This window comes from Clarias gariepinus, chromosome 7, assembly GCF_024256425.1.
Source record: "Clarias gariepinus isolate MV-2021 ecotype Netherlands chromosome 7, CGAR_prim_01v2, whole genome shotgun sequence".
NCBI lineage: Eukaryota > Metazoa > Chordata > Actinopteri > Siluriformes > Clariidae > Clarias > Clarias gariepinus.
Window position 1 is genome coordinate 15177373 of NC_071106.1, and position 21309 is coordinate 15198681.

At 38.5% G+C, this 21309-nt stretch overlaps 1 protein-coding gene across 1 annotated transcript in view; it reads right to left on the reverse strand.

Moving 5' to 3' along the window:
- Window positions 1-5588: 5588 nt before the first annotated feature.
- Window positions 5589-21309, reverse strand: part of si:dkey-246g23.2 (solute carrier family 66 member 2) — a 65260-nt gene continuing 49539 nt past the window's right edge. The window contains exon 5 of the mRNA XM_053500785.1: window positions 5589-7153. Coding sequence (XP_053356760.1) covers window positions 6979-7153 — 175 coding nt within the window. The 3' untranslated portion in view covers window positions 5589-6978. The remainder of the gene's footprint in view (window positions 7154-21309) is intronic.

Genomic DNA, 21309 nt, shown 5'->3' on the forward strand with positions numbered 1-21309 from the left:
CACGTTATTGCTGCTAAAGATGTATCTACCATACAAGCTATTGAATCATGGGGGTTACTAAGTATTTTTTTTTTAGCCTAATTATCATTAAATAAATAATGGCACGGTGAAAAAAAATACAGTATAAATGTTGTTTATCTGAGGTTGTATTTGCCTAATACTGAGAGACGATGATTTTTTAATTGTGATTATTGATCAGATTTTTTTTTATTATTATTAAATTGTCCCTCCAATCCTGTCCATTCTTGTCACTTCCAAAGCAGATCGCTGCACCTTCAGCTCTGCCATCTCCAACTCTGTTTCCTGTCTTTTTGTCAGTGACAACATCTCCAAACCATACAACATTGCTGGTCTCACTACCATCTGATAAACTTTCCCTTTCACTCTTGATTTTTTACCCTTCTGTCAAAGATCACTCCTGCTACTCTTGTCCAGCGATTCCACCCAGCCTGCACCCTCTCCTTCACTTTTCTATGACACCTCCCATTCCTTTGGACAGTTGACCCTAAATATTTAATCTCCCTACCTCTACTTCATCTTGCTCCTACTGATCTTCATGCCTCTTCCCTCCAGTGCATCCCTCCACTGCTCTAGACTCAACTCTCACTGCTGATCACAATATCATCTGCAATCATCATAGTCCATGGGGAATCTTGTCTAACCTCATTTGTCAACCTGTCCATCACCACTACAAACATAAAGGGACTAAGAGCAGATCCCCTGTGCAGTCCTACCTTCACCGTCTGTCGTACCTATAGCACACCTCCCTGCTGTGACACTGTCCTTGTACATATCTTGCACCACCTTCACATATGTCTCTGCCACTTCTGACCTTCTTATTCAGTATCACAATTCATCTTTGGGCACCCTGTCATACACTTGCTCTAGATCTACAAATCACAAAGCAACTCTTTCTGACCTTCTCTATACTCCTACATCAGCATTCTCAAAGCAAACATGGCATCTATGGTGCTCTTTTTTGGTATGAAGCCATAGTGTTGCTCTCAGATTGTCACTCTTTTCTCAACGTAGCTTCACCCCCTCTCGAGCCATCTATCCACTCTGTCCAAAATTTTTATTTTAATTTTTATAGATTTCAAACAAACTCCTTTCACATTGTCATTCTTAAACTCGCACTATAATTCCCTGTACTACCAGATTTCCTACCTCCATCTCATCCAACCTTCTTTTTTTCATTTTCTTTATTCATCAGCCCCACAAAATACTCTATCCACCTTCTCAAAACACACTCCTCACTAGTCACATTTCCATATGCATCTCTTATCATCCTAGCCTAAAGTACATACTTCCACGCTTGGTCTCTCTATCCGGCCAGACCATATTAATCCTTTTCTCCTTCCTTTGACGTTAGCTTCTCAGACAACTCACTATATGCTTGTTCCTCCTTTACTTTACATCGCATCTCTTCATACTCCTGTATATTCTCCTCATCTCTTTAAATATCCCAATTCCTTTTTGCAAGCCTCTTTCTCTTGATGCTTTCCTATGCTTCCTCATTCCACCAGCAAGTTTCCTTTTCTTTCTTTCTCTGTCCTGATGTCATTGCCAATCACCTTCTTAACTGTCTTACCACTTCTACAGGAGCTGACCAATTGTCCAGCATCTCTTCACCAGGTCCCCTATAACTTACTTACCTCCTCACAAAAATCTTCCTTTTTTAACTTCCACCATCTAATCCTGGGTTCAGTCTTCACTCTCTTTTTATTCTTCTGTACCTCAAAAGTCATCCTGAAGACCACTATCCAATGTTATATAGTTACACTATCCCCTGCAATCATCTTACACTCTCTAATCTCCCTCCGGTTACATCTCCTACACAACAGATCGTCCACCTGAGTACATCTTCCCCCGCTCTTGTATGCCACCCTGTGTTCCCCCTCACTCTTTCTACTTAACATATGTACTGTATTCACCACTGCCATCACCCATCCTTTTTGTACAATCTACAATACTCTTAATAAGTCTTTCCTTTTCCAAAATGCTCATTAAGCTCAGCTAAGATCACCTTTCAGGACACTCACTACCACTTTGTCTTCCCCACTCCAGAAATCTTCTTTCTCATTCACATCACATACTACATGTGGAGCATGTGCACTGAGGTCATTTACAGTATCATTACCCCTTCCCGTTCCAGTTTCACACTCATCACTCTATCAGACACTCTCCTCACTTCCACTCCACTTGTTAAAAACTGAATATGCAAGAGATGGTGAGTGCGCTGAAATGCATGTTAAACACACTTTCTTTGGAACAAGACATAAGGAAGTTTTCTGAAATATATTTACCCAGAATCACGAGGGGTCTTTCGTCTTAAAGGACCGGCTCATTTACCGTCGCATCCGGAATCCCAGCGAGATGAGCCAACGCCGTCCGAGCCGGAAAGAGTACCTGTCAGAGGTTTTCTTGCCGGCCTTAAGTGCATGGAAGAACCACGTGTTGGGTGAAAGTTAGCGGGGTGGCAATCGCTGTGCTGCTTGAGACTGGAAGCGTGGTAACACTTGCACATTTACCGCGCCCCTGTGCAAACCTTTCTTGGTCACCTGTGTTCGGGGCGATCGGTGGGAGGTGCACATCATGGTTGAGGACCACCTCAAAGCTAATATACAGTGGTGTGAAAAACTATTTGCCCCCTTCCTGATTTCTTATTATTTTGCATGTTTGTCACACAAAATGTTTCTGATCATCAAACACATTTAACTATTAGTCAAAGATAATATAATTGAACAAAAAAATGCAGTTTTTAAATGGTGGTTTTTATTATTTAGGGAGAAAAAAAATCCAAACCTACATGGCCCTGTGTGAAAAAGTGATTGTACAGTACCTCAAGTACCAGATTGGACGCGGCATAAGCGGAAAGTGGAGGCTGTCCAATTGTGCAAACGCCCGACGACAAAAAACATGGTCTTCAGGAATTTGAGGGTAAAGAACACCCCATCCTGTACCTGAATAGAAAACAATCGTGTGTGTGCTTTGATGATGGGCCACTCAGTGCAGATGCTTCTTGCATGCACACACTATGCACACAATGTAAGGTGTGCCAACAACGTTGCGTGCCTAACAAGGGTTAGGGGCCAACGGAAGCACCTGGGCTTGAGGCTTATACAGTAGGGAGACACTGATTTCACCTTCAGCTTCACTTCCACCCGGTGGGTAGAGACATCTTTTCACACATTTCTCCTGTCTCTGCAGACTCGACTTCAGACTCCCGCTCTTGCACGTGCTATGCTTGCTCCGTGCTACCGGCTCTTACCTGCTCCACACAAGCCTGTGCATTACTGATGACACTGCATCCACTGAGCTTCAACCGGCAGAACCGCGACTTTCACCAAGATGGCTTGCTAGCCTTTGCTCTCATAGAGCGTGATTTTGTTAAAATTGAATTCTTTCATTGACTGCTTAAGAAGTGCATATTACAAGAGAAGACCGTGGTTGCAACTTTGACATCTGCTTCCTGTGTGTTCTTTTTGTGTGCCCGACCCGTTACGACGTGTACTTTAATACTAACCTTAAACCACATGATCATCACTTGTTTGAGTGCACTGTTACCTTTAAAAGAACTGGAAGTCCTGCAATCTCTACCTGTACACTCACAGAGACATACACAAGCTTTCAGCTGCCTGCTGCTTGTGGAGCAGTCTCCTACAACACACAAAACAACTATTCTTGAAAGCATCTAAGGTAGACTAAGGTAGCTCTCACAAGATCTTCAGATAATACACAAAAGGGGACTGCACCACCCATAAGAGCAGTATACCGTAAGTAGTGCACTTGTTACTCTATAGGACTGCCGGATTGTTTCTGAGCCTTCATGTTTTTATGTACAATTTTAGAAAATATGTTCTTTCTTACCCAGAACATGAAATAGACCTCTAACATTCTGAATCAGGACAAGTCAGTTAAGGAATTAGATTCTAATGGCAAGAAAGTAAGGAATAGGCATGTAACATGGATAGAAAGAGGAGTATAACAGCTTACGCTCTTCCCGCTCAGCCTCTTTCTTCTCAACAGTAAGTTGAAACCCCAAATCCCAGCAGTCATCAGCACAGCCCTTCATATTATATCATTAATGTATGGACCTTTGATTAATGGCTAGAGGCTTGTATCCATCAATGCTGGTCCCTCATGCATAACCCAGGCCTTTTCACAAATCAATATTTCATACGTTACCGACATCCATTATTGGCACCTTGTCTATGAGTTACAGTTATGCATGTTTGACTCACTAACAGCTTCAAGGAAAGAAAGGTTTTGTGTGAACATTGGTCAGAACTTGCTCTTTTAATGATATCTTTGCATTTCATACATTGGAGGACCAGAAACCAGATAAAAATAAAAAAAAATCTGTCTGTATATTTGTCACAGCATCATGCAAAACTGGAAGAACTGAATTTAATGAAACTTTGCCAGCCCTTCCGTATTTGCCTGAAAGTAAACCTGCACAATAAATGAAATAAAAAATATAAGTAAAATGGAAGTCATGAGCAGTTATGCGGCAGATTATAAATTGCGAACGTTGACAGCGTATTGTGCATGCAGCAAACTGTGGGCGGGTCTTAAATCGACCTCAAGATTATAAACTGCAAGTTTTGACAGTGTACTCCGTGTTTCAAACTGTGGGCGATCGATCTTAAATTAACCGCTGGACAAAACTTAATGAATCTTTTGCAGTACAGTGCTTAGATACTGTATTTGCCTAAAGTTAAGTAAAGGCATGTTAAGTAAAAATGATACTATAAACAAGAAACAGTCATGTGCTGGATTTAATAACCTACTTTAAAATAAGCTACTAATAAGTAACTTACTCAATGTAAACAAACACCTGCACCAATAGATATTAATTATAAAACCCAAAACAGAATTATTTTACTGGGATTAGTTCATATGTTTAACACTGAAATAACAGCGCCGAACTGATTTTAATTTTAAATTGAATTTAACCAAGCTGGAGTAGTTTGAATCCAAAACATAATCGTGTGTGTGTATATATATATATGTATATATATATTTTTTTTTAGTACCATCTGAAGTGTCACCGTTTTACATGGTCATGTCATGCATTTATGAACAACTTGTTTTCTATAGGTAAATCATCGTCATACTAATCCTTCATACTAATTTTCTTTATACATCATTTAAATAATGAATATATTCTATAAATATTTTATTATTTCTATAACACTTCATGGAACAGCCTCTGATTTTACATAAATCAGTTACATTTAAAAATCAAGACTCAAAACCTACATGACATACACGACACATGTAAAACTGTGGGTTTTAGTTGTAAAATTATAATATAATTCTTGCAATATTTTAACATTATTCTTAGAGTACCATTCTTAGATTATTATTATTTGAATTATTACAATTCTTTATATTACAATTCTTTTTAGGTTTTTATTTATTTTAGTAGGGTGAACACTGGTAAAGTAGGACACATTTTTGTCCAAAACTTTTCTTGTAACTTTACAAAGATACCTTTATAAAAATCTCTTTCACAATGTTTAAACACAAAAAGTGAAGAAATCACTGATGAATATACAGGTAAAGATACACATCTATATATATATATATATATATATATGTATATTAATTCCTGAACAATAAATGACTCTCAGTAAATAATACCAGTAAATAAATCACCGTGACTCCTCAGAATAAAAGGTCCAGGTAATACCTTAAAGGGAAGGACAGTTGGTCTTGTCCTTTTATTTAATCTATAAACCAAGAACAAGAGATTCTGGGGGGAAAAAATCTTTTGAAAAAATGTTCAAAAGCATACCACCGTTTTTGATCAAACGAAAAGTTCTTCTGAAGAGGTATACACACCAAAGGCGCCAACATCGCTAATAAGGAACTTTGAGCAGGCAGAGAGAAAAAACAGAATTTTACAACAGAAAAATCTAATTCATGTACCAAATGTGCACCACGCAATAATAAAAATACAGCAAGGCAACACTGACACTGCGCGTGAGATGATGTTCCTGCCGACTTGAATTGTTTTGTGAATTTTCAGGTTAAAGTTAATCAAACATGATTTCCGCATCCTGCGTCTTTTCCTTTCAGTGACCTTAACACTGTCTTTAAACAGATTTTCTCTAATAGGAAAATACTCAGTTGTATGAATGCACACATAACCTTTATAGGTTCTCCACAGACGGACAAATAAAGAACCTTTCTATAGTTCTTTTCTTCCAATGAGTGTATTTCTAATATTCTAGATTTTTAAGATTAAAGTTTAGCTGTTATGGCTTTATTAACAGTGAATCTCTTTAAAGATAAACATGAAGGCCGTATATTGAGGAGTAAAGAATATTATCTTTTTTTTTGAATCAGGATTCTTCTTTAAGTATAAACTGAATAAGGATACACATGAATTCTAACTCTCTTGTTGTTCTTTCAGGTGTAACAGTATCATCCTAAAGCAAGTCTATAAAAATGATATGGGACCATTCTGTGAAACATCCTTATCTAAGTCCACAGGTGCAGAGTTAGCAAATGATTTCAGGACAGTAAGTGGTTGAGACAGTTTTGTGGTGGAACGGTCCAAAGTGTGGATCAAGTGTTGCAGATTTGCAGATAAATTTGGCACGTTCTTTCTGGAGGTTCCTGCCAGCTCATATTTCACTAAAAATACCCGGGGCAGCCAGGCTCAGTAACATTTCTCAAAAAAAAAAAAAAAAAAAAGGACAGACATAATAGAGATATGGAACAACACCACCAACAAAAGAAGACAATAGTGAAGAAAAAAAGAATATTGGAGACGATACATAATGGGAGTGTTTCTTTCCTCGTAACAGTGTGCATCAGCAATGTAACTAAAAATATAAATAGTGTACAAAAAAAAAATGAGACAAGCATTTAAATAAGATTTAAACTAAAGAGAAGCTAAGAAGCATATATGCACATGTTTAAAGAGCCCTTGTTCCGAAGGTACAATTCCCTGAGATGTCACCCTCATCCCACTTTAGCTCTGGAGTCCAGACCGTAGTAGCCGACCTGCACCAGAATGGCGATGTCAATCAAAATCTGGGTCATCCCACACACCCAGAACTGGGCGGGGCTCTCGTTAATCACAAAGTACGTTGTCTTGAAAATGTCCCCGGCAGTCCACAAGAGCACCATCTTGATGCTGGAAAAAAAAGGACAAAACAAGACTGCTGAAGTTAACATCATAAAAAGCATAAAGTGAAAGTACGACACAACAATAAAAAAGTACTTCAGAAAGACCAGAGAGACTCAGTTAGCTACTGCGAACCATTTCCTCTTTAATGAAATCCCAGGGCTCAACATGAGGCAGGGGACTTTATTAAAAGTTGTCAAATTGCAACGCGCATTCATTCCCGGTTCCTCTTTGTACGACCGCTTTAAAAGCAGAAAAGGACAATATTTCAAAGCTAGGCTGTCGGCTGAATGCACACCGACTTAAAATTAAAACTGAATGTGCCTGAGTTTTTTTTTCTTTTTCTCAGGGATCATTATAAAGCAGAGTAAGATAAAAAGGAAAGAGAAGAGAAAGAAAAAAAAGAAGCTTTTTAAGATAAAAATTGCCCTCAGCAAGAGCAAGCAATCCCTCTTTATTGAAATTGGATGACCTCAGGACCAGTAGAAGGCTTCAGGAGGGACAGGAGGAAATCCTTGCTCACCTTTATTCTCTGTAAATGCCAATACATTGTACTGAAAAACTCTCAGTGGAACTATCAAAGGAAAGTTAGATTGAAAAAACTTTAGGGAGAATTGTGTTTTTGGGGAAGGAGAGCTGTGCTTTTCCCCGCGGGTCAATTGTCTCCCCGCTTTCTGAGGTATTTACGCAGCAAAAGCTTATTAGTTTTTATCGCTACAGAGAGTAATGCCGCGAGCGAGCGCGGACCATCCGTCAGCCGTCGGACAGAGTTGCGACAGACCCAGGATCTAGGGGATCATCCACGATAGAACTACAGAAAATGGACTGAAACAGTAACTTGTCCATTTTTCTATTTGATGAGTGTGGACTTATCAAGTCTCCAGTCTCCCGTGACCTTCACCTGTGAATCTAATATCCTTCCTAACCACCGTTGGCGCTCTTTCGGCATTCCGAGAGACGATGTGTTCATGACCCATCCCTCCTGAGATGAGCACTCATCAAGAGAAGAATGATCCTGCCAGTGTAAGAGATGTTGACTGCCTGTTTCACTGACAGACGCTTTAATATCATGTCCTGCAATGAACTCGGCCCTTTTACTGCACTGCAAGGTCAGACCTGGCGGATGTAAAACTTGTGGAAAATCGCGTCATAGAGGAGGCTCAGGTTGGCCTCCTGTGGTCCACTGTGTCTAGCACTACATTAGTGACACATGCAAATCTCTCCTGGCTTTCAAAACTTTGGGAAATTCTTACATAGGCAAAAAAACAAAGGGTTAAGATGAACACATAGTTTTTGTGTTCATGAATAATATTTCATTTTAGTGCTCTGACAATGAACATCACTGATACTATACAAATTGCCGTAAACTGACAGTCATAGCAGAAAGAAAATGCGTTCAAAGATACCATGCTCTAATTATAAGATCGGAATACACACACAGACACACACACACACACACACACACACACATACACATAAAGAAAGCCTGTTTACTAGAATGGAATAGGATGTGTTATGCAAAAAAGCAGATTTTCATGTCCGGTAGCGGGTAATTTTACATCCACCACTTTGGTCTGAATACATTTAGAGCACAGCCAATTTTCCTCTCTTGGGCACCCTGCCAGGAATGCCTGTGGCCTCATGGAGTTGCAAACTCCCAAACTTTTTTTTCCCTTGTTTGTCTGTTTTGTTGTTGTGCCATTCGAGAGCCCAGGGGGTTTGATTGTAACTTTATTCATTTACTCGAAAATTTATGCCTTTAAATCAATTCAACATTTTTTCCCACTTGACTAGTTTAGCAAATCTTTGGGAAAACCTAAAAGAGTTGTTGGTCTTTTGGCTGCACCCGTTGAGGGGTATCAACAGTAGACCATCTGATCCACAAACAACATGGCACAGGTTTTAATCGTATGCCCTTCTTGATGCAACCCTTCCATCATTTTAAAAGGGAACTGTATTCAGTATCTGGGGTTTGGGCATTGGTTGGGAATCGAACTCGAAACATGCCTTCAGCATGGCAGGTGAGAGACCTACCACTGAGCCAACAATGCCAATGCAAAATCTAAAAGAGTGGTACAGTATAATAAAAACATATATAATTAAGCACTATATTTACTTATGTGACAACACTGTTGAATTCGCAAATCTGACTGGTTGATTTGTTTTCTGCAGCTCAAATGGTAGTTTCTATGGTAACAATTAATTCACAGACACTTGAATGGCAGACTTTCCTTATAATTTATCAAGACTAATAATCAACTGATTGACACATGTCCAGCATTCCCCTGCCATTAGTTACTCGACCTGAGATCTGTTTTAGTCTTACAACCATAACAGCAGCTTTTCTTATAATGCTTAAAACATAATGAAAAAGATATAATGATTGTAATAAGATGATGAAATAATATACAATATGATAAATATGAAGTTGTCATCAATCCTCAACAACTGCTTAATACTCCACATCCTGCATCTGGTAAAAAGCTGTAATATGTTACAGCAACACCAACAACTCTTTTACGTTTGAATCTCTATTTATCAGGATGATTGATTATTAGACGAAGATGCAATGCATTAACTATAACAACTATTGATTTGATGCTGCTGTATTACAAACTTCCAGGACTATTTTATAGCATTTACAGTTATTTTCCTGTGAAGGTGTTTTCTCATAGTTTCCGTAACAGTTTTTTTTTCTTTTACAGTATCTAACTGGTCACTTTTGGCCAATAATTCGCTGTTAAATATAAACAGGCAAACCGCATGCAAAAGTCATCCTTAACATCAGGAAAAAGTAAACATAATTAATACAGTTCTTACCAAGTCATAATGATGAAAGATACAATGAAAAAAAAAGCATAGCATACATGAGAAAAGAACCATAAATAAATTCTGCAATAAATTCTGATTTCATAATTTCTTCTTTGTTTAAAAAATTAAGTAAATATTCCATGTTACAATTCACTCCTGAAGCATGTTCTTTATTAGAGCTGTGAATCGTAGGTAGACTGCTGATTCAATTTGATTTACTAGCATTTATCTTTATAGTCTGATTTATCTCATACAAACAATGCCTGGCCAAACCAAAAAAAGGCATGCACTCAGTATGATGGTGGCCAGTGTTCATGTACAGTATGAAAATAATTCCTTATGCTCCCAATACCACTCTTTTCCTGGAATATGCCTGCGCCATCAGGGAAGAAAAAATCCACTGATGTGATAACCTGGTCATTTAGTACATTCAGGTCATCACCTGACTTTATTTGGTCATTATGCATGAACGCTTCATGTGCTTCCTTTCCTACCCTGATGCACCCATCGCTCTGGTATAGGGTCAATCTGAACTCATCAGACCGTATGACTTTCTTCCATTGCTTCAAAGTCCAATCTTTTTTCAATCCCAACAAACTAAAGCATTTTTTCTGATTTGCCTCGCTAGATTTTTCTTGTGCCCGTGCAGCTGTTTGGTCCCAATCCTGTGCTCTTACTTTACCTATTAAACATAGCTATAGTTTTAACTGTTGATTTTTTTTACCATGCAATTTCACCAATGTTTAATGGATCAGTACTATGCTTTCCAGGTTATCATAATGTGTGACTAAGGAGAGTTAAAATTTCAGTCATTTCAAATCTTCTGATGCAGCCCAATAAATAAACCATTCTGAAATATGACTTTTTTTTTTTTTTTTTACTTTTTGGGAACTACCAAAAGTATCTTATATGCATTGAAACGCTGGGTACCTTCTGTTACTGATTTATTAAATGTCATCATATAAAGCCATCATCTCTTTTGTCATCTTCGCACCGCACTCTAGTCCAACAGGTGGCGAACCAATCGTCCATAAACATGGTTAAATTTTTTTTGTCTTGTAGAAACCATGGTGGAGTTTTAGAGAATTGTGAGGAATTCAATTTTAAAAATTTTACAATTGAAAGTTTACCTTTATTGCAAATATTGTGAATCAATTCTGAAGCTAAAAGTGACCCAATGACTTTAGTGTATCAAAATGATTTAACTATTAATCAATTAATAAACAATCGATTGAAGTGTATGGCTGATTAAATAGCACATCTCTATTATGTATATATTTACTAGAAGATGGATAACATGCAACATTAGTATTGCCTAATAGTCAAAACCAAATAATTACATTTGACAGAGACCCCAGAATAATAGTATTTCGAGGCAAATTATTACATTAAAAACTTGATCGCAGCACGCCAGAATTGAGTTTCCAACACGTATAACTATGTCTAACAAACAAACTTCAAAGGACTCACACTATTTAAAGCATTCTGAGCATTGATTTTTATGCCTACATAGGCTACACTGTGCACCACTGGATAGCAATTAGACGACGGTACTGTATCTGTCTCACAAGATCTCAGTAGAGATGTGGATATTTTTGAGACATATGAATACAGAATATACAGTACAGTATATAAAGTGAATAACCAGACTGGTTACAAATCAGACCCACACTGTTAAACTGTTTATACAATAACACAAAATTTTGGTACATTTAGGGACTTTTACAATTAATAATAAGACAATTATACAATAATATAGGTTGCCCAAATCCCAGCCACTGGATGCAGTGCACTGGAAGAGCATCCAGTATAAAATCTGTCCCACGTTATGTGTGGATCGGATAGCCTGCTGTGGCGACCCCTCGATGGGAACAGCCTAAGAGCCCAACCACTTACGATTATATATGTACACATATTTATACATGCATTTTCTCTCGCACAATGTAAATATGTGGATTTTAATGATTATTAACGTAAATATAAAACATTTGCCTGCCTGCCAGACTGGGTATGATTTAATTCTACAACACTACTTCCTGTATTGAGCATACTGTAAATAATGCCTAGGAGGCCAGTTTTTTATATTCCGGTGAAATGGCAAACTGGAGATGGTGGATTCTAAAGTCGATTCTGGGTTGTCTACGAAATATAAAACCAAGACAACAAAGCTGGAAATGGAATAAAACTTTGAATCAGTGAAGTAAATCGACAATACTGCCTTGTGATTTTCCTAAGTAACACAATATCCACCGGCTGTAGTTTAAGGCATAATGTCCATTGCATAGAGCTACTGCAAAAGTCTTTTTAAAATAATTTTTCAAACTTTGAAGACATCGACAGCTAAAAGACCCACAAACATCCAACTCCAACACAATCTAACTCAGAGATTTCAACAGAAATCACTCAGCAAGGAGGATTTCTTCAGAAATCATGGGCTTTAGTGCAGCATACTGTAGCTCCTTCATCTCATGTCCCTTCCTGCTCCTTCCACTCTGTCCTTCCGTCCCTGTCCTCCTGCTGAACCGTTATAGCTCAGAGCCTGCAAACATCATTAGAGAGGATGAAACTTTAAAGAGGTAATTAGCAGAATCAGGTCGTCTGTACAAGGCCAAATCCATCAGTAGGATGTCACGGCGGAGATGGAGAACCACTTACAAGCTGGTGTTCTCTGGGTGCGAGATGAACAAGTCCAAAGTTTCTGTACAGGAAGTCACACCCAGTCGCCCTCGCCAGAGCGTTCAAACTCACCCACATCTACAAAACTTTCCTTTCATTCACATTCTCACACTTCCTGCCTTAATTCACTCCTTTAAGCGTGCGATGAATTGATAAGAGACAAAAGAAATGTTCAGCAAACACTCGAGATGGGCTTGAGGGAGAAGAACAGACTGGCAATGATTAAGGCAACCGAGGCTCATGCTTCAGCTCTCACAGGCTGGTTTACACTTCAGCCTGCACTCAACCCCCGACACGTCCTCATCGATCCCTCAGAGCTAACACGTCCAAACTCTGAGAGACAGACACAGGTTGACACACGAACCAACATAGATAGACAGACAGGTTGACACACACACACAGACACAAATATATAGACAAATTGACACACACTCTTAGTTACTAAAACAGAGTACTTCTAATCTTATCACATGGAAACTACTGGAAGAAAAGAATAAAAAGATAAAAAGAAGGCAAATGAAAGTGACTAAAAGGCAGGAGAGGAGAAAGCAAAGGGAAGAAATGATCAAGGGAAAAAGCAAAAGGACAAGAGAAAAATAAGAATAAGAAAGCAAGAAAAGAGAAGTAAAGTGAAGAGAAGAAGAATGAAGGGCAAATAAAAGAAAGAAAGAAAGAAAGAGACAGAAAAAGAAAAAAGACAGGTGAGAAATTAACAATAGTGAATGATGAGAAGAGAAGCGGAAAAGAGAAGAGAAATAAAAAGGAATGAAAGAACAAAAGGAGAAAAGAGAAAAAGGAGACAAGAGGAGAAGACTAGAAAAAATAGAAGATAAATGAAAGTTAAGACAACAGAAGTAATAAACGACAAGAGAAAAATGGAGACAAGAGAAGAGAAATGCAATAAGGGAATAAGATACAAAAAGTGAAAGTAAGAATGTAAGAAAGAAACAAAGAAAGAAAGGAAGGAAAATGTGAGTAAGAGTTAAGGGAAATGAAAAATTAGTGAAAGATGTGAAGAGAGAGGAGGAAAAAAAGAAAGGAAAAAGATGAAATGCAACATGAAAATAAGAAAAGAGAAGTAAGAAGGGAATGACAGACAAGAGAAAAGATAAAAAAGGAAATGAAAAACAAGGTAGGAGATGAGGAAGAAGGGAAATGGAATGAAATAACACAAGAGAATAGAACGTAAAAAAAGTATATATCTGCTGTTTGTGTCAAGTGCGTGTGTGTGTGTGTGTGTGTGGCCGTGCGCACTAATAAAACTTTATGAAAGTTATTGAGGTTTAAGCAGGAGGATTTTTATTTGTTCAGTAAAAATGCCTATAGACAGATTTGAGACTAATGAGGAGACTCTGAAACATGTCACATCGTTACTGTGGGCACTTTGTGGATGAGTGGGAAAGAGTTAATGAGTGTGAGCGTGTGAGAGAGAGACCATGAGTGAGAAAGAAACAGGCTGACAAAAAAAGAGAGAGAGAGAGAGATTTTTTTGAACATTCGTTAGAGGAGGATGGCAGGAGAGCTGAAAACTAACATTTAAGGTTCCAAAAATCACTGGACACGGGATGAGCTGTGGTGTGTGACTGGGAGTGAATGGGATTAAAAAAAAAAAGCCATGAAAATATACATAGCAAACAAGGAGCTGGTGACAGTGTTTAAATCTGTAGATTTCTCCCGTACTCTTTCCTCATACCATCTGTCATGGCATGAATTCTTTAAAATTGGTACGAGTTTGTTGGGGAAAAAGTGACAGGCATCAGAGAGGCTAAGATGCAGAAAGAGCTTCAGCAGCACACTTAATTAGCTGCAGCTACAGAGCTCGTCCGGAGCTGCACCTACAGTACTGTAAAGTCAGGATGAACTCAGCAGTAGACGGAAAAACGGGAGAGCGGGGCGGGGACACAACTGTGGACAGGCCGACTTCAATTTACAGCAGAGTTAGCATGAGCACATGGACAACCTACTTTAAAAGCGTGACAGATGGTACGAATGTCATCTGAAGTATCATTCCTGAAAGCAGTGATTATACAGAGGACGAGCATTCCCTACAGCATGAAAGACATGATCTGGCGAGACGGGAAAAGCAAATTATTGATGAAGAGACGAGAATTAAAAAAAAAAGAGGCATACCCAAGGCAAAAAAAGACATGAAAGGGAAAAAAAGAGGTAAAAAGGCATAAAGAGATGAAAAAGGAAAGAAAAAAAAATATATAAGCACAAGAAGAGAGAAGAAATGAAATGGAAAGAGGGTGAGGATCTTCAGAGTAAAGCAGAAATGTTTTAATGTCTCCTCACTGTTTAAAAGTTCCAAGAGAAGTGCTTCTTTCCAGCGCTAGATCAAAAAAATGACGTGTGCTGCTCTTTGGTCCAAGCTGAACCCCCTGCAGTCCTGGCTCATTACTCTTTACATATTTATACAAAAGCATCTACTGAACTCACAGGGTCCACATAGCCTAGCATAAATAATTAAACCGCTGCCTTTTTCCTGCTGGGTGTTTCCCCTCCATGATACTCTGAAATGAAATGAAATGCGGACGTCAGAATATGGAGGTGTACAGCAACCCAGTGTTTAAGGAGGAAATCCAAAAAATAAAAAATAAAGATCGTGCTGGTTGAGCCATGCATGTCAGCTACAAAACAGGGCAAGCATGGAAAGATACTGGCTCTTGGTTTTGATGAAACTCTCGTCCAGGTTCTAGCAAAGGAAAGGAACTTTCGCAGATTTTGTAGCGTTACAACCAGAAACTGGAATAGTTTGAACTGGGATTATAACTTTGCTGGTGCTTTTGATTGAAATACCTGGACGTTCATGCAATTAGCCAACCAGGCAATCCCATGGCATCTGTACAATGCAGAATCAAAAGCACATACACATACACATGCTGACAAGCAAGAGGTAAAGTGAAGTGCAAATCAACAGAAGAAAGTGATTTAATACTTACTTTAGTAATACTTTCTGATGGCTTTAAGGATTTCTTTTCTTCCTTTGTTTATTGTTGGTAAACAGGCATTATGTAGCTTAGCTGGCGAGCTAGCCAAATTTACCTAAACATTAGTTAAAGAACATGGCAACAAAATGGACAAACAAAATGGCCGTAAAAGGTTTAGAAAAAAGATTGACAAGGAACGTTCTCAGGTATATTCAGCTTAGCCAGATTTTCAGTCAGTCAGTATTCAGTCATCATTATCAGATCATGGTAATGCTAGCAAAGCACAGCTAGCTAAGTTAAAACCAAGTTGAAATCAGCATGGCTACATGAGTTTGCCTGGTTACATAATGAAAAAGGTTAAATTTTGCCACCTATTGGCTCCTCAATATTTTTGGGTTTCAAGAGCAAAGGCTCGAAAGGTTTATGTTTGTCTGGAGAGAGAAATAGACAGAGAGAGAGAAAAAAAAACTTTTACCATGTTTTTTTTATTTTTTAGTTTTTTGGTGAGAAAGTTTAAAAACTTTAGAAACTGCTGATATCCTGGAATTATTATTCACAACACTTTTGAGAGTTTATATAGTAATAAATAATGAGCATGCATGTGGATGTATCCATCTTAATAAGAAAGCTCACTCTTTACAAACACTGTGAGCAGAAAAGCATGTCGAAACGTAAGGCTGATGGGCCACAACGGCAGAATTCCACACTGGCTTTCACTCTAGGTCGGCTGAGAACAGGAATCTAAGGCCACACAGGGCTTAAGCTAAGTAAAACGTTACTATCACTCTGTTATGCACTACACATCTACTATAGTATTTCTTCCCTTGTGTGCAATTAAACTATCACATGACCTCAGGATATATTCCTGGAAGCACCCAGAGTCAAAATAATGTCCATCAAAGCAGGTCCAGAATCAAGTTTTAGAAAAATATAGATCAGGGTTTGGTTCTAAAAATATCATATCTCATGGAGCACCAAAGCCTTTATTAAGAAACAATATGGAAGCATGTGGTGCGACTGTGACTCTGGGGAGATGGAGAGATTCACAGGTCAAATGTGAGAAGCTGTTAATAAGACAACTGAAGTCTAAACACACTACAGAGCTGGGCTTTATTACATAGTAGCAAGAAAAAGGGGAAAAAAAAAAACAATATTAAATCCTGTTTGGAGTTTGCCAGAAGGCATTTTGGATATTCCGTAATACTTGTGCAACCAACATATAAGGAAAGAAGAAGAAATGAGAAAATTCATTTCCAGGTAGTAACACACCAAAAAAAATTAAAAAAAGATTAAGTTCAAGGAAGAGTGAATGGTTTTGCATGGGACTGTAATAGAACAGTTTACCTGAAAGAAAACACAGCAATTACAGTACATGGCTAGACAATAATATGGATAATTAAGCAATATCACAAGAGAGTCTGTGCTGCTGTACTGAATATTAGCACGTCTGTGGGCATCTGCTTCCCCCCTCTTTCCAGTACTGAGGATGGTAGAGAGCTACATGCTGATGACGACCTATGACGTGAAGCGATACATACTGTATGGTTAAATGCATCTTGTCCAATCGGGTTACTTGATTGGATCTAATTGTTGTTGGATCTAATTGTTGTTGTGATTATGATTATACTGAACCAAAAACATGATAATTAATTATATGTTAATTTTGACATTTTTGAAATTTGTATTTTAAGAATAAAAAACATGACGACTATTGCAGTTTTTACAGTATTGAGAAATAGCAAAATCCACGTCATGAAGGAAGCCTTATACAAATAAAATATGCAATTCCAGGTTTTTGTGTACATGTAAAGCAGATGACTTTGAGTGACCTCAGATGTCAACTCAGCTTTTTGTTGGGAGGAATCTTGTCCCTGCACCTAGCAGACATTTGTATGCTGGACATATGCTAGACATCAGGTACAGTATAGTTATTTCCTGATGAGAAAAAGAAAATTAGGCAGATGCCTCAGCTGCTCCACCTTGCTGACTCAGGACGTTCCACCATGATCTTCATCATACTCCATGTTGCCTTCTGATTTCACATCACGCAAGCACTCCATTGGTTCCACACTTGCTTGTCCAAGGATTTTTCCACAAAACATCACATATCTTGTGTAAAAGTGAACTGCCCAAGTTGTAACCATGCCCCAAAATGCTTATAACATAGACTATCCTTGGGAGACCTGAGTAAGCATAGTGGAAATCTTTATCATGCAAAAAAACAAAAAACAAACATGTCCCCGGGTATGGTCTAGACTGTCTGCCCCAGGAGTAAGAATAGACTGCTCATGCCAGACAAGTGTTGGTGACCATTTAGTAGGACAGCAGGGTGTCAGTAAGAAGTTTGATAAAACAGAGTGTGCTCTGTAGAAACCTCACCAAAAGTTAGGGTGTTGTTGCCCTTGTGTTTTGGATCAAGCATCACAACCCGAAGTTTTGCGAATGACCTTAAAGGAGGATTAGACGATAAGAGAGATAACAAATATTACAGCAGAAGCTCTGGTATTTGTTGGTGAATGGGAGGCTGTCGTGCTAACAACATTGCATGCATTATTAACTTACATTAAACTACAATTTGCAAAAATAGTTGCATTTGAAAAGTGAATGTACTGTATAGACTTTAGAGGTGTAATGGTATGGTCAAAGGGTACATACCTTGGAAAAAGGCATGAAAATGTTTATCATGAATTTAACTAGGCACATAGACGAGTATAAACAGTGCAAGCTGTTCATAATTCCCTAAACACATAAGAAATTCTCCAAAAAGCACCAACAAACACTATCTATGTCTATCTACGTCAAGATGGTAAGCTCTTGAAGAACATCAACAGCACTATATATAACAAATAGTGCAAACAATGGCTATTTAAAGGATGTAGAAAAAATATATATTATATGTACGATTTGCTACAGTCGATGACCCGGTTACTATGATTGCACAACTCAATGAGCCCTTCCTTCTCAGAGATAATGGGGATTGTGTATTTCATGCTGTCAAATTTAACCGCAACATTTATCTTGAGTTTTTCCTGTTTACAAAGTGATGTCAAATCAAGATGACTGAACACAACATCGGAAATAAACAAGGTAAAAATCACTCACTAACTCCATCTATACTGCTTTATCCTGTTTACAGGGTCGCAAGGGGCTTGAAGCTTATCCCAGTAGACTTATGACACGAACTAGCATACACCCAGGGCAGGACAGGGCAGGCACACATACACACACGCACACTTAGATGCTCATTCACAAACTTCAGGCAATTTGTAGGTGCCACCATGCCACCTACAAAATAAGACTTCTTATCTTCAAATGAGTTATACTTTACATATAAGTACTACATACAAGTATAGTATTTTTGTTAGAAAAACAATCTAATTCCGATTGTATTATGACTTAGGATGGAATGCTCAATTATATTTTAAATAAACTTGTTCATCTGACTTGAATAAATTTCATATCTCTGGTGCAATATTTGAATATTTTGCTACAAGTCCTCTGTGACGTGCTGCCTGTTCCATTCATCTGAAATAACCAAAGTATCGGAAAGATTCCCCCTGCACTAATTAAAACTAGACTGCAATCACTCAGATTACATTGCACACCAAACGAGAACCACCTGTACCCAATTGTGTGAATTTGAATACACGTTGCATCCCTTACTGCCTGGTTTTGGCATGTGCAATTAGAGGAAGAATGTTGGGTGATGGTAGAGATAATACATCCCCCCCCCATATAAAGCCAAGCAACATTAAACAATATCAGAGCAAAGGTCTTGTGTGACTACATAGAAGCCATTATTCCATAGACATATATTTTCACCTCCCATGTCCTTCCTCCTTCAGTGAGTTATTTTTCAGTTTAGGTATCTTCTGTATTGGCAAAGCAAAAGGAAAGTATTTGTCATTGTGGCTTATGAGTGGTGCAGCTAAAACGTATACAACAACTAGAGGACATGATGATGCCACATCTATTCCCAGACTGCACACTTGGCCAAGATTTCTGTGATGCAGAATGGATCGAAAAGATTTGGTTGGGTCCAGGCATCTTGGGGGTGTCTACAGGGGGCGTTCAAGTTAAACGATAAGGTTTGATAAAATATCTTGTAAATGAATGTGTAAAACCATTGACATTTACAGAAGACTTCAAGCACAGAGAGTCATACACTAAGTGCAGGAAAAATATTTGATATTCGAATGGTGCAAACAATACAAAGCAGGCCATACGGCTGTGAACGATGATTCCAGCTGGGGTGGCTCAGAGCCCACAGCAGTCATTCCTATGAACAAGCGTGGAACTCCTGACCTCACCCCAAGCCATGTCCATATGTGGGACAGGGATTCAGATGTGAAGCATGCAGTCCGATCATGGCTCCGGTGTACTGAGAAAACATTCTTTCATGATGGTATTCAGGCACCAGTGAAATGCTGTGATATTAGTGTGATATTAGGGCTGTGTAGTGTGCATTCGTGTAGTAGGAGATCATATAGAAAAATAAAGGTATTTTTTTCTTTCATAACTGTGTTCTGTTATTGTGCACAATCGAAACCCCCAGTTTCAATTGTACACCCCTTGCAGTTACATTAATCTAATTAGTTAGCTAGTAGGTCGTAATTGAGAAGACCAAGATTTGTCCAGGTTATGAGTAAAACCAAAGGAATCTCCAAAACATTCTCACAAATCTCTGGAAAGTTGAACTGGGTCAGACCAACTTGTGTTTACACAGAATAGTCCCCCCAGCTAAAGAATACCCTGGAAGTGTCTTAAAAGAATGAGGAGGCCATCACAATCTATTTCCTGTCATCCCGCATTCCCTTAATTACTACAGACCTTCAGTTTGTGGCAAGAATGAACAATAAATCAAAAAAAATTGTGACAGGAAAAAGACTTGCTCAAGACAAAATATGAAATATGCATGTGGATCGATCATCTGTCTCAAACACAGGAAAGTTTGCACACTTCTATAAAACAATAGATCTGCTCTCTACTAGCAAAAAAAAAGGTAGAGGAAGAGAGATGTGTTATTTCAAATTCTCTTGAAGAAAAGAAACAAGACCTTCTGTCCAAGCCAGGCAGACCGAGCAAAAGAAACAGAGAGAGGTAGAGCGGATGATGTAACGGAGATGAAGCGACACAATAAGGACAGGAAACTTGATCATTCCGTCCATACGCCAAGGAAACAACTTTGTGATTAAAATTGGTTAAAAAGGTTTATGGTGTGAATATAAATTGTCCTTTCAAAGCACTTATAAATATTTAGAATATGGCTGTAGTGTGATTAATAGACCATTTATACGTAGCGGGGTTTAATTTGGTACATTCAGCAGAACTGCTGACTATAAGAAGCCTGCAGGTGTGTGATAATTGATGCATATTGATGAATGTAAACAGCTAGTAGTAAACACTGCCTTATTAAAGAGAGAGCTAATACCAACACGTCTGTTGAGGGGAAAAAAAAGAAACAAAAAAACAAAAAAAAAAAAACCACAGATGGTGTGCCAGCTCTCTCCAACACTTTTTTCCTCCCTCGCTTGTTCCAAAACTCTACGTAGCTCTCCTGTGTGCTGCCAAACTTCAGCCTGCTGTGGTAATGAATAATTCTAGTGTGATTGAGGCTCAGAGGAGTCACGACACCTAACCGGCTCCCTCATTTAAATACACAGCTCCAGGTGATCAACTGGGTTCTGTTCTTCGCGTTCGAACCTGTAACGCACCCGCTAGCCATGCTAATGAACCCTGACACATCTG